The 14,646-nt window shown below is 39.5% G+C and overlaps 1 protein-coding gene across 1 annotated transcript; it reads left to right on the top strand.

Annotated features, from left to right (window-relative positions):
• Nucleotides 1-4,405: 4,405 nt before the first annotated feature.
• On the top strand, nucleotides 4,406-12,887 carry fbxl16 (F-box and leucine-rich repeat protein 16). Its single transcript, XM_014987221.2, has 6 exons — nucleotides 4,406-5,116; nucleotides 9,672-9,914; nucleotides 10,080-10,345; nucleotides 10,878-10,962; nucleotides 12,033-12,096; nucleotides 12,483-12,887. The coding sequence occupies exons 1-6, from the start codon at nucleotides 4,406-4,408 to the stop codon at nucleotides 12,629-12,631; spliced, it is 1,518 nt and encodes a 505-aa protein (XP_014842707.1). The 3' UTR covers nucleotides 12,632-12,887.
• The last annotated feature ends 1,759 nt before the right edge of the window (nucleotides 12,888-14,646 follow it).

Genomic DNA, 14,646 nt, shown 5'->3' with positions numbered 1-14,646 from the left:
GTGTAAGCGTGTGTATATGTGTCTGTGTGAGAGAGAGAAGGTCCATAGTCAGCAGGTTATGTAACGGAGCAGTGTGAGCCTATGAGCTACAGATACCATGAGGTCATAGAGAACAGGCTAGATGAGGCCAGCATTCATTTACACTATGTTGTCTTTTCACTCGGATGCTTTGTCCACCTCCACTGAAAGCTCTGAGACAAAAGACAGGCTTTGCATTCAGCAGCAAGCCGATGATTGTTTCGACCCTTTGACTCCTTTGTTTGCTCTCTGGTTTCCAGTCAAACAACAAATGTTTCTTATTAGAACCGAGGACAGACAGCTTTCACCCCCAGGTCCCTCATTTCTTCAATAATTATGTTTACAGTATCTGGCAGAAGTGCTCACATTCTGTCATGTTACAGCCATAAATTTATAGTATGTTAATCTCTCACCGGACTCAAACACTCGCCTTCATGATGCACCTTGTGTTTTTGCTGTTGACTGATGTCCCTGTGTGATATCTAGTGTCAGTATTTGTCAGTAATCCATCCGACTTTCAATCCATGTAGTTTGTAACACCAAGAAATATAATAAATAAATATCATTCATTAAAAGTAAAACAATGAGTACATGTCTCCTGTGTTTGGCAGGGAGTTTCTCTGTGTGTACATCAACAATGAATTATTATTTGTTTTATAGTTTTAACAAATGGTAATATTTTTATATCAAAAACTGAGTTTTTACTATCTTGAAGGGGCAGTGTTATGTAAACTTGACTTTCCTGAGCTTTACATGACGTTATGTTATTGCCTCATTAAAAATACACTTAAACTGTTGCTTTGGTTCATCATGTTTGAGAAATCCTTTAATCTTCCATGGCAACCATTCAACTGTGCAAAACACCTGGGTGGGTTTAACCTCGCCTTCGAGGCTCAGCTCCTCCTCAGAGCTGCAGTTTCCAAAATTTCAAGCTTCTGCTTCACAATTTCAAGACATTAAATTACCAAGTGAATTTTCCTTTAAGTCATATTTGATATATATGAAGCTTTTGTATAACAACTGAAGGTAACATAGTTGCTTGATTGTGCTGTAAAATGGCTCACTGTGCCTGGAAAATACATAATGTTGCAGCTTTTTGACATAATTTTAAAAATGATAGCACTAAATAGTTGCTGCAGATAAATTGGTTGCACATCCATGGTGTCAACGTCCTGGTCCCTGAGGTCATGTGTTGGACTGAATACAAAATGCACAGTAAGCAACAAAAGTTGCACATGCTAAAGTGATGCTGAACGTCCAGTTTGAATCTGGATTTTGGTGCGCTGCTGGCTGTCATCATGCAGAGTGTCAGAGAGCAGCGCAGCCCAAAGACCAACATGCAGCTCTTAAAAACCAAAATGGAAATGTTTTTGATTATAAAAGCAATAGGAAAATGTGATTTCAGCACTTCTTCTATGTGTTTTATGGAATATCTTCATTGATTAGTTACAACAGAAGGGCACCAGAGGTGCCAGGCTTTTAGAAAGAATCTCACATTGTTTTTTTTCCACTCCAGTCTATCTGGTTTATATTTTTAAGAGGGTTGAATGTCTTCTTTTTTTTTTTTTTTACATATTTATCTAAATGACACAAATGTACAGAAAGTAGAATTCAAGAATAAACTAACAAAGCTAGACAGATTAGAACTAGCAAGAAATGAACTAACAGTGATAGAACTAAGAAACAATAAGAGAGAAAATGAACAGAACTGTAGAACAGGGGTCCCCAAACGTTTTCCTGCGAGGGCCACATAGCTGTTTCTTTCTCTGGTCGGGGGCCGGTTTTTGGAGAAAGAGGGCTGTTTTGTCTTTGTAACGACGACACATTCGCGCTTTTAGATAGATTTTTACCCAGAATGCAAATGAAGAAAACCGTGAGTGAAACGATGACTGGGACTGACTAGTATATATTCCATTGAGGGAAAGTTAGTTTCACATCTGCTCAAGCCCCCTGGTGGTTGAAGAAAAATCCACATATAAACCAGAAAATACAATATATGAAAAAAAACACTGAATGCTCTCTGGTATGAGCAGGTGGGCCAGATCCAGCATTGCTCAGGGGGCCAGACCAAATGACATGGTGGGCCAGATCCAGCCCACAGGCTGTAGCTTGGGGACCCCTGCTGTAGAACATCAGCATACCCAGAAGTAAAAACCATCAGACAAGACATACACACACTCCATGCAGAAAAAGCCCAGGCCAGGATTTGAACCCAAGACCTTTTTGCTGCCAGGCAACATTGCCAGATTCAGTAAAACTGAGCAATAAATCAATCCTCAGCGCTGGAATTGTTCAGTCCTGCTGATGTATTAGGATCTAAATGCACTATAACCGAACAGATTATAAGCAGGTACAGACAAGGATATTTATCTAGTTTGACCAAGACAGATCAAGATGTTGCTATGAGCTTTGTAAACATGCAGCTGAGTTCATAATGTATGCAGAGAAACCAATAATTCAGGATTGTTGATCTGAGGTCCTGTTAAAGGCAGTTATCGTACCTGCAGCTGGAAGCTCTCTTGTTGTTTTCATTTAGCATTAATTCAAGCTAGCTGGTCCCAAAGGCTGCAGCTGATGTTTTACCTTAGAGGTACCAAGTCTCAAGAAGACTTGTAATCTCTTAAATCGCCTCTAATCTAATAAAAAATAAAAATAAAAAATAAAATAAAATAAAAAAAATCTCAGTCATTTATGTGAAGTCCATTTTATGAGCTTTTTAGCTGTCTGCCTTTTTGTACTGCAGTTATTTTAATCAAAGTTAACAAATATTTTCACAGGAAATGAAGGTAGGAGGCAGTGCTAGGACCACTTAGATCTTCCTGAGAAAATGCTTTTGAGTCTGAGTATGTGCCTGATAGAAAAGAAAGGCAGTGTAAAGTCAAAAAGATAGCACCCAAATTTATATATTCTTTATTTTTTCCTTTTTCACTTTCATATCACATTTAGGCTGTCCAAAATTTCTTCATGTTACTTCTATAGTGTGAGTTTCTCACAGGAAGTTCACCACCTCCTGCCTCATGTTCCTGTGTAAATGTAATGTTTGTTTAAAAATCCTCCCTATAAAAGACTCAAATTTAGTTGGAAAGGATTGAATGAAATATTTGGGTTTGGTGGAAGAAAAGAAGGCTAAGTATATCTAATTATTTGTGCATAGAATTTCCTTAGAGGTGAAATGTAATTCTAATACTCTAATTCCAACATTACATATCTGGCTTGTGTTTAGATGGAGTAGGTAAATCTGCATCCCTAAATAAATAATGCTCCAACTCAATACTCATTTGTGATGTGTCACAGCAAAAGTAGGAACAAGTCTACTTGGGGTGTTTTACAGATTCTGAAAGTGTAGATTCTAAGCCTTTCAGTGATGTCAAACACATGGAAATAAAAAACTAAATGAAGATGACATGGCCATGTGAATGTTGGCACCCTGAATTCTAAAATTCTGAGAAAATGGTGTCAAATTTGGACACTGTAACACAATTCTATCACCATTGAGGTTTTTGATATGTTCAAATGTTCCAATGGATTAGTATCACAATTCTGTGACATCCTATATATAATATTAAATATACACATGCACATCAACTTCATAATCAACACAAGGGCTCTCAAACAAACCTTCCATGACTCATTACCAACACTAACCAGTATCATGCTACATCATGCAGACACTCATTCTGCACATATGAAGATTCAACTCCTCTTAGTATGATGAATGGCCAGATTGTCTCTAACTTATATACCTACTTTCTGACTAATTTTGCTAAAAATGATTTGACCACTTGGAGGCACTCAGAGAATGAGCATGTAAGGCACTGAGCTTTCTCCAGATCATTCAGCATGAATATAACATAAAATGATATATGTTATTCTAAATTAAAACAAGCTCAATTTCCATTTGCTTGATTTATTATTTTTCTCTTTTCTCTATTTCTACTAAAAACTGGACGACTAAACTCTTCAGTCTGGTGTTTTGGTCTCAACTAACCCTTTTTGTGAAGGACAATTTTGTTTAAAGATATTTCATTATTCATTTAATCTGTTTTTCATTTATTTTGGATATTTACAATGCCTCACAGTTCTAGTGTTAACTGTTCATTAGAATTTAAGGTTTACTGATATTTCACAATGTGTTCTTGCATTATTATGCCATTATCATTATATTACTTGAAAATGGTCTCAAAACAACAATATTATTGTTTATCACCATAACGTCTGGGACAATTTATTGTCCAGCAAAATTTGTTATCGTGACAGGCCTATTGATGGCATTGCGAAAGTAACCTACTCTGTCCTGACAGACACAACTATGTGAATTTGACCATTTGTATTAACTGCCTACAGACAGAAGGCCTGACTGTATTTCCCTTTCTCCTGCAGGTTCCCAATGTTGAACATGTCCACCCCCAGTGAGCTGAAGTCTCCCTGCATGACTCGCAATGGTATGGTGAAGTTGCCCCCCAGCCAGCCTAACGGTCTGGGCAGTGCGAGTATCACCAAGGGGACGCCTGCTGCTAAGAACCGCCTATGCCAGTCCTCCTCTGTGCCCTCCATCTTGCCCCCTCCGCCATCCTCTCTTCCCTATCATCACCATCTGCATCACTTGGACAACCCCGGGATGCCTCATACAACAGCACCTCTCTTGCCCTCTGACCTTGAGCCAGGGAAGCCTCTGGTGGGGCTCAAGCCATCTCTTCGTCAGCTTCCCCCCCTCACTTTGCCCAAACCCATACTACTGGAGCGTCAGCTGGTCCTGGATGAGAAGCTCCTCAACCGACTACTCTGGTACTTCACCACGGCAGAAAAATGTGTGCTGGCACAAGTATGCAAGACATGGCGCAAGGTGCTGTACCAGCCCAAGTTCTGGGAGGGGGTGACGCCCATCTTGCATGCCAAGGAGCTTTACAACATACTACCCAATGGGGAGAAGGAGTTTGTCAGTCTGCAGGCCTTTGCTCTGCGGGGCTTCCAGTCGTTCTGCTTAGTGGGGGTTTCGGACCTCGACATCTGTGAGTTTATCGACAACTACCCACTGTCCAAGAAGGGGGTTCGTTCTCTCAGCCTCAAGAGGTCAACCATCACAGACGCTGGTTTGGAGGTAAGCTTGTTCTTGATGTTCTCCAATAATGACATCATTGTCATTATCATTGTTTAAACTCTTCAGTAATATTGAAACTCTTCTCAAGTATGAGTGATATCTCTCTCTCTCTGTATTATACACACACACACAGAGTATGTCTGTCCATCTACACAAGATCTTTGTATTCATTCCACTAATATTACATGAATTTCTATAGATTAATCCTGACCCCAACCTAAACTCAATTCACACCTCAGTCCTAAACCTGACCCCAAACTCAAAAACAGAACGTCTTATGATTCCCGGGCTTTGGGCCCAATAGTAGCAGCCGGTCCCCACAACGTTGTATGTTTTAGGAAAATGGTCCTTAAAATGTAGCAAATACAAGACCACACACACTTTTATCATGCATAATTTTTTCCTTAATTCTTCTTTTTTCTGCTGGCAGTGTTTGATCTGCTGTTTGTGAATTGTGCAGCTGTGTCATACTGACTGCACTCTGCTCTTTTTTCCAGCTGGCAGATAGATTTTTGTTTTGCATTTGTTGAAAGCTAACTTAGTGTTTTCAGAAAGTATAAGGACAGATTAACCGAGATATCGAAGAAAAGATCAAAGCTCCATAGAATGAGCCAGCCTGGGTGTAATGAAATATTGTGTTATGAGATTTTGAAAATTAGAATGTCACAATATTATGTTGTGAAAGTGTAACCTGCCTTGCTATTGAAATGCTATCCAGTGGTGGTCAGTATGTGACTGTCTGATGAAGGAAGGCCACCTTCTTGAGTCACTGCTGAGTTTCACTGGTTTGTAGACAGAAGCTGTGTTTCCATTTGCCATAGAATTGCTCATGTTGAAATTACCAAAATAAATTAGCTTGATGGAAATACGTCAATTTGGAACAAATTCACATTTTTGATCAGAGGTTTTTGTGCTAGGATGAGGTGTTTTTTCAGCCGTATTGAAATAGATGTCTTTCGCAAAACTGAAATGGAAATATTTTTTTTTTCACATCACATGATGCATCACATGTGATCAACACCCGAATGTTACTGCTGGCGAAAACCATGAAGAAGACGACATCATAGAAGGATGATGGGTTTTTTTTTTTGTTTTTTTTGGGACAATGAAGCTTCTTATAAGGAATTACTAAGCTTCCTAAACTAAAATGATATTTTTTAAACTTTTTAATGAGTCTGGCTGGAATGTGACCATTCCCACTGAAAATCTAACGCACATAGACGGATCAGTCTGAAACTGGATAATTCTGCACTGAACAGTCATTTTTAAAACACGGTTGGAGATTTATGAAACCTTTGTTTGTCAAAACCCAAAAACAAAACACTTAAATCGTTTTATTGGCTTTAATTTAGCATTTGAATTAGACCAGTATTCACCTTAGAAAATATGGACTGGTCAAACCTGAACTGATAGCAGGTGGTTTAAAATCCCAGGTAATGATTTGCAAAACCTGCGTAGGGTCTCTTGGTTTTCCCAGAACGTTGGTCTCATTCTTGTTTCGTGTCCAGTGAGCTAAATGTGTTGTTAGATACTGTGTGAACTTCTTGCTATGAAAACACTTCTTTCAGATCACAGGAGTCCTACATTTTAGGGCTAGTGTAGTTTCAACTTTTAGCTGTGCTGCGTGTGAAGCAGGACTCCTGCTCATGTCAGCAGATTTTTTTTTCTTTACCAAAGCAGAAGGGCAGATGTCACTAAAATGAGTCAGCATGAATTTTTGTTCTAATAAACATTTTTATATTGCTTCATTGTTGTGATCTTTACTGTCAGATTTCATTGCAGAGAACAAAAGCACATCATGCTTTGAAAAAATCCTCTCAGATGGCTCTCCATACGTAATGTTCTAGGTTTCTATTCTAGGATAAGTGAGTGGTTGCCATGGAGAAGGCTGGATTTGTTGGCAGTGTTATCTATATATGGACATTCCTGTTTTTATGTGTTTTTCTTTTTGTCTTTTGGTGAAAAGCTTGAACTTCTGGATCATCAGATAAAATTTTCTGTAAATTACATAAATTGATTATTTCAACGTCCCTCAAAGTATCTCCCTGGTGGAGCTGAAAGGTACATTTTAGAAGGTAGATAATCTCAAATGCACTAGTGCATAAGAAATGGCATTTAGCTTTAGTGATGACACTCTGCTGAAAATAAGTTGCATCCTGACTGCTCCCATAGGAAAAGCAGTCAGCAGGTGCTGCGAACCAAATGCAGCAGATTCAAAAATAATTGGGAAGTGAGATTTTCTTTATAACAGTTTGTTGGTCTGAAGCTTATAGGTGTGCATTAAGGACTTTATGATGACATCCAGAAGCAGCTGCTGCTCCTCTTCAGTCTAGGGAGGGTTATACGGAGGAATGTTCTTGATCAGGACTCAGTATTCCTGATACTGATCAGTCATTTAGGAATAGGTGTGTGCCGACATCAGCTCCCAGTTGCAGTGCATCCAGAAATTAGTCACAGCACTTCACTTTTTCCACATCTTTCTGCCTTATTCCAGATTATATTGAGAGTATATCTTTCCTCAAAATTCAAACAAATACCCCCCATAATCTCAAAAAGACTGGAAGAAGTCTTTTTTGTGAAAGGATAATCTCCACAGTATTCACAGCCTTTGCTTAATATGCCACCTGTGGCAGCAGTTCCAGCCTCTGGCTTTGTTGAATCTGACTGGTGGATTGCTGCAGAGATGGTTGGTCCTGCTGGAAGGTTCTCCTCTCTCCACAGAGGAACGCTGCAGCTCTGACAGAGTGGCCATCGGTTTCTTGGTCACCTCCCTGACTGAACCCTTTCTCCCCCAGTGACTCAGTTCAGACGGCCGGCAGCTCTGAGTCCTGCTGGTTCCAAACCATGATGGAGGCCACTGAGCGCTCTGCTTTAAGGCAGCAGAAATGTTTCTGGATCCTTCCCCACATTTGTTCATCAACATAATCCTGTCTCTGAGGTGTACAGATAATTCCTTTGATTTCATGCTTGGTGTTTGACCTCTGACCTGCACTGTCATCCGTGGCACCTTATATAGACAGGTGTGTTCTTTTCCAAATCAAGTCCAATCAACAGAATTTACCACAGGTGGACTTTGCGTAAGAATTCAGGAATGGTCAGTGGAAAAAGCTCAATTCTGAGTTTCATGGCAAAGGGTCGAATACTTATGTAAATTTGAGTAGTTGGTTTTCTATGTTTAGTCAAATTTGCAAAAATATCAAAAACATTTTTCCACGTTGTCATAATGGTGGTTTCCAAATAGTTTGGTAGCTACAAAGCACTTCATTATTACATGGTCTTTATGCTTTATGATTGTGCTGCACTGAACTCACTCACAGCTGTGGCCATTTGTCCTGACTCTGTCGGACACTGCTAGGTAGATTCATCTTTAATAAATTCATCTCCTTTGCTTTTTGGTGGAGCAGTTTGCTGAAGTGCTTTGATAGTGTTGCCCTGTCTCTGCTGTGATATGACGCATCTAATTAAGTCATTCATTTGCAGAAATCTTAAGAGGAATCTGAACTATAGTCAAAATTGATGCTCTGGGCATTTTTAAGTTACTTTAGGCTAGTTATTTTATTTCAGTATATCTACAGTTTAATAATTTGCACTACTCAAATCTATGTATCGTTTATCTAAAAATCTGCTTAATATATCTTGAATTATTGTGTGATTCAAGACATCTTTAACTGGGATTATGAAAAGTCAGAACAAAAAGTGAGATATCTCAAATTTATTCTATGACTAGTCATCATTTATTTGTTGATATGTGAAATATGTGTTTCAGATAGTAATTTGTTGTAGATATCTTAAATTCATCATCATCAGCAACAACTAATAAAGACACAAATATATAATAATAATAATATTTTTTAAAACTATAAAATCACATAAAAAGATGATCTTATTATTATATTTTCAATAATAGAAAAACATTTTTTCTTTTAGCTTAATTTAACTGAAGAAAATGTATTTTAATAGTAACTAATCACTATTCTAAAGAAAAGTGATTAATCTGTATGTTGTACTGTAATGTTTTAACTGTTTCAGTATCAAAAAATCTTTGCAAAAGAAAATAAAATTGAAACTTACACAAAAATGGTAAATTTGGTGAAATTTCTACCAGTCAGAATGTATTTAGAGATATAAATACCTATATTGTGTAGTCAAAATATGATTAGAGATATCTTAATTTACTGATAGGTATTAGACCTAATACCTATTACACAAACCAGTTTCAGATATCTGGAATGTAATTATGGTGAAACCAATTGCATGTTAAAACCACCTGTCATTTACAGACAGGTTACAGATAAATAAATACATAATCAGGACGACCAAAAATAAGTTTTGCAAACATGCAACTAAACCTCTGATGAGCTTCAACCCCAGAAAGAACGGGCTGCAGTGTTAACACTTCACTATCATTACAGCCATAGAAAGAATATAGCATTTACAGTTACACTTATGAGTTGAAGATATCCATTTTATGACATTCTTCTGCTTACATGGCTCAGCTGTGCTGCGTATCAGTGTCTCAGCCATCATGCCGGATGTGTTGACCTTTATTTTGCAGGTCATGTTGGAGCAAATGCAGGGCCTGATGCACCTGGAGCTGTCAGGCTGCAACGACTTCACAGAAGCTGGCCTGTGGTCCAGTCTCAATGCCAGGCTAACTTCCCTCAGCGTCAGTGACTGCATCAATGTGGCGGATGACGCCATCGCTGCTATTTCCCAGCTCCTGCCCAACCTATCAGAGCTGAGCCTGCAGGCCTACCACGTCACTGACACGGCCATGGCCTATTTCACAGCCAAACAGGTAGCCTGTCAAAACAAGAGCGTCACACCTCGCTGTCTGCGTTCACTTACTGTTCCCTTACTTCTTTAGGGAGGAATGAGAGAAAGCAAAGCTAAACATCCCGCTCCGGCTTGGTCATTTCTCTCCTGATTAAGTTACATAACCAGAATGAAAATGTGTTCACAGGGCTACACCACCCACACTCTACGGCTCCAGTCCTGCTGGGAGATCACCAACCACGGCGTGGTAAACATGGTGCACAGCCTGCCCAACCTGACCGCCCTGAGCCTCTCAGGCTGCTCCAAGATCACCGACGACGGCGTGGAGCTGGTGGCCGAGAACCTCCGAAAGCTCCGCAGCCTGGACCTGTCCTGGTGCCCCCGGATCACAGACATGGCCCTGGAGTATATCGCCTGCGACCTGCACAAACTGGAGGAGCTGGTGCTAGACAGGTCAGGGAATTTGGGGTCTTTTGTGCTTTTATCCACATAAAAGAAGTCAGAACCTGAACTCAAGTCAAACATGAAGACATCAGTTTACATTGTAGTCTTTAACGGACTTTTTTTTTTAGAGGCATCTTAAGGTATATTGTAAAAAAAAAAAAAAAGTAATTAGAAACATTGTACATTGCTCTGCAGAGGTATTCATGCCCCTTGATTATTGGAAAGTTCATCATTTTTTAAATATAAATCAGAAAATCTGAAAACCTGATTACCCTTTCACATTTTAAAGAGCTGGTATTCTGTAAAAAAAAAAAAATCAACTTTTTTGAGCCGAAGCTTCCAGATAGCCAAGAAGGATCAAAGTCAACACAGCCGTCTGACTGAAAATATCTCCAAACTCAAAAACATTATGATGTCTGTTAAAAAGTAAAGTCATGTAAAAAGCAAAAAAATAAATAAATCAGTTAAATCAATTTAAACTCAAGCTGTTAGCAAAGCTCTTCCAGTTGACTTGCAGTGATGATGATGTGTTTCTCTGCAGGTGTGTGCGAATCACTGACACGGGGCTGGGCTACCTGTCCACCATGTCCTCACTAAGAAGCCTTTATCTGCGCTGGTGCTGTCAGGTAATGCAAAGCAGGAAGTGGAACAAAACAAGAAAGAAATTACAAAATGCAAAGCTGACCACTGGAGATGTTCTCAGGCCTGCATTGTGAACAGCAGCCTGTACTTACCATGGTTACAGCGTGATAACACAACATGGTGCTACATTTGTACACAGGACATTTGGGAAAATATATATGTAAAAAACTGGTAAGCATAAAAAAGTCATTATATGGCTTTAGAGTCATAACATTGTTGTGCATTTTTCATAAGAAATTGTACAACCTGTAGATAAATGTTAGTTTATCATAACAAGCCTCCACTTATTACCATCATTATTAATTTTTATAGCCATTTATTTAGGTCATTTTCAAAAAAGAAAAGAAAAACAAACCAAATACTGAGTTTTAACTCCTCACAAGAATTATCCTATATATGACCTCTAGTGTATTAAACAAACCCTTCTCTGTCTTCATTTGTTTCTTTAGTTCCATGCTAAAGATTCACAAAGATAAAGTTTAGATAAAAAAAAAAGATCTTTATGTATCACTTTCAGCTTCAGTGCATCACAATGGATTCACACATCTTGGAACTTTTCCACATCTTGTCAGTTTGCTCCCACAAACTTTAATGTATTTTTACTTGAATCAAATTGGTGCATAATGACATCACTCTGAAAGGAACATCCCCAAAGTGAAGCATGGTAGTGGCAGAGTTAAGCTGTGGAGATGTCTTCAGCTGGATGGAAAAGCTGGGCAGAATTGAGTCAAATTCAGATTCAAAAATACTGTAATAATCCCAAAGGGAAATTAAATGTGGTTGTAGCTCATTAATTTAGATTATTCCAAGAATTATTGATCAACTGATTAAGAATAAGCTAATCAAAGTCCAGACCAAGATCATTTTATTTGTAAGAAATTGCATCTTTAATATTATAGGTTACTCTGTGTTGGTTTCCCATGAAATGTCATGAGAAGACATATTTTAACTTGTGGTTGGAATTAAATTAGGAAAGAATCGGGTTGTAGACATACTGCATGTTTCCTCTCAGCCTGGTCTTTAATCATTAAAAAAAACTTTCTGTGTTTTTCAGGTGCAGGATTTTGGTCTGCAGCATTTGTTTGGAATGAGAAGCCTCCGCCTGCTGTCTCTTGCAGGTATGATTTATGTTTCCCTATAAATCCCACAAAAAGGTCCTGCATGATGGAACTGTAAAGTCTAAATGTGAAATGTAATCTGTCTCATAACATACTTTTACAACACAGTGACAGTTTCAACAAATATGTAATTTTTTTTTTTTAATAAAAGTTACACACTACAGCTTTAATCGTTGTTCCTTTTCTCGTTAAAGCTTTTGTGATTGTTTCCAAAAACTAACCTGTTAAATTATGCAGCAGATGCTGAGATCTTTTCTCACGGTGAGCTGTGGTGATCCCTGCTCAGCTGCAGTAAACCAGCTGATGCTGTTTGATGAATGTTGTTGTGCATCAGGTGAGGGAGGGGCAGCTGCAGCTGGGCTGACTGTTGTCCTCTGTGCCTCCAGGCTGCCCCCTGCTGACCACCACCGGGCTGTCAGGTCTCATCCAGCTGCAGGAGCTGGAGGAACTGGAGCTGACCAACTGTCCAGGAGCCACGGCCGAGCTCTTCAAGTACTACGCCCAGCACCTGCCCCACTGCATGGTCATCGAGTAAGACGGCCCAGCCCTCATCAGACTGACCGCCGTACGGCAACCTTCCTCCTCAACCCGTCCTCGTCCTTTTCACACCGAGTTGTCCCTGCATCACTCCTCCTCTCCCCTCCCAGCCCATTCCTCACCCGCCCCCCTACGCCCCCCTCCTCAGCCATCTGAATGGACTCCCTCGCTGGCAGGCAGACTGAGAGGCAGGAAGGTCCAGGATGGGACATGCCACGCCCAGAGGCATGGCGCCCCAAGATGGTGGCGTGAAGAGCTTGGTGTGACGTCTTGTCTGACAGCAAGTTTCTTTTTCACAATCAGCAGAAGGCTGTTAGTCGGAGGAGAAAGCCTCTCTGTGGACTTGGAAGGAGTTTTTTTTTAAAAACTAAACGGACGCGGAGGGGAGAGCGTGCACGCCCCACATGCAACAAGGAGGGAAAGAGGAGGCTAAAGACTTTTTGTTCGATGGAGACGAAGATTTTTTTTTTAGCTGTTTGAACTCATAAGCTCATACACTGCAAACACACTAAAACGTATACTGTATGTAAGTAAAGCAAATATAACTCCTGAAGATCATGAGTGCTGACACGTGTCATCTCTCCTTGTAATATTCCCCCTGTTGCCCGTTTTTTTTGTTCCTCAGAAGGGATCAAGGTTTCCTTTCCTCTCGCTCAGTTTCAGACTCTGCATTTCTGGACAGAAAACCACCAAGTAAATAAGGACGGACCATCTTAATATCTCTCTTTGTTTTTCTTCCTGCTTCTGTGTGTGAAGTGTGTGTGTCACTGACTCACAGCTTCCCATCTTCAGGATCACCTTTTACTCCCCCATTTCTGTGTCTTAACTGAAATCCAAAAAAAAAAAAAAATCTAACAAAACAAACAAAAAAAGAAACAAATGAGACAAATAAACATAAAAGAAGTCAAAAGAAGATCTGAAAACAACTGTTTACATCAGCTTTTTTTGTGGGGGTACGTGAGGGGTAGTTGCACGCTTATTTGACTTGTTTGGTTCTTGCAATCATCTATGGGCTCCTCTGTTTTCGTATGACGGTGACATGGGGGTGTAGAGACGCTGCAGACGGATCCGCTTCGGGACTTTCAGTGACATTTTTTTTTTTTTGCCACATCTGCACTGCAGCTACTAAACACATTCAGGTAGCAGAGGATTTTCAGTCGAAGAATTTTTTTTCACCCCCTCCAAACTTGAGGTTTGAGTTTCAATGGTTTTGATTTTTTGTTTTTTTTTCTCACCTTTTTCTAATCAGAAAACACCTGATGTTAGTGTTATTTTAGAGCATTTGAACTTGTGTGGCTCTGATGCTTCTAACACCACCGGGGGGGGGATGCAGTTTGCAAAGCCAGATTACTTCAGCAGATGACACGAAGGCTCGGTGAATTCAGTGTTTATTAGAAGAACGTCTCGTCAACAGGCAGAGACTCGCTCTAGAAACCACAATCAGAGGCTGTTTTTTGATTTTTTTGGCATTAGGCTTTGAAGTGGTATGAAAAACGAAGGTGAGATGGAATTTGTGTGGTATATATTTCTATTCTGGATGTTTCTGACATGGTTCTGTTACAAAGTGGATAATAGTAAAGTCGATAGTGGAATCTGGCTGTGCTGGTGCGTTCACTGACATAACAATGAAAAACCAAAACGTTGAACACCAAGTAAGATCCCAGAAGGAATGAACTGTAATAAATGGTAGTAAACATCTAAACAGCCATCAGATATAAATGGACATCACTGATTAAGTTTCCAAACTATAAACTAAAAAGGTTTGAGAAGAAGAGTCCTCTGTTGTGAGTGATTCTATCTAAACCTTAAACTTCACACTTAAGCATGTCAGTATTCACTCTAAGACAAGGTTTCACTCGTACTTTAAAAGAAAAGTAAAGGTACAGAAAAGAATATTTGTCCTGTCTACAGTAGGGCTGAAACATTTAATCAGATGAATCGATTATTGAAGTATTTGTGATTGATTAATCGCTGTCTGGCCTTTGGAGTCGTCTCAAAAAAAAGGTCATTTTC

Source organism: Poecilia mexicana, unplaced genomic scaffold (genome assembly GCF_051168715.1).
Source record: "Poecilia mexicana isolate PSO_F unplaced genomic scaffold, ASM5116871v1 scaffold_8, whole genome shotgun sequence".
Classification (NCBI taxonomy): Eukaryota; Metazoa; Chordata; class Actinopteri; order Cyprinodontiformes; family Poeciliidae; genus Poecilia; species Poecilia mexicana.
This window is presented reverse-complemented; position numbering and strand designations above follow the sequence as displayed.

Bases quoted from the DNA above. Each gene is read 5' to 3' on its own strand.
- fbxl16 (XM_014987221.2), top strand. From the start codon at position 4,406: ATGTTGAACATGTCCACCCCCAGTGAGCTGAAGTCTCCCTGCATGACT. The intron at 9,915-10,079 runs GTAGCCTGTCAA...ATGTGTTCACAG, and splicing joins CCTATTTCACAGCCAAACAG to GGCTACACCACCCACACTCT. The intron at 12,097-12,482 runs GTATGATTTATG...CTGTGCCTCCAG, and splicing joins CCGCCTGCTGTCTCTTGCAG to GCTGCCCCCTGCTGACCACC.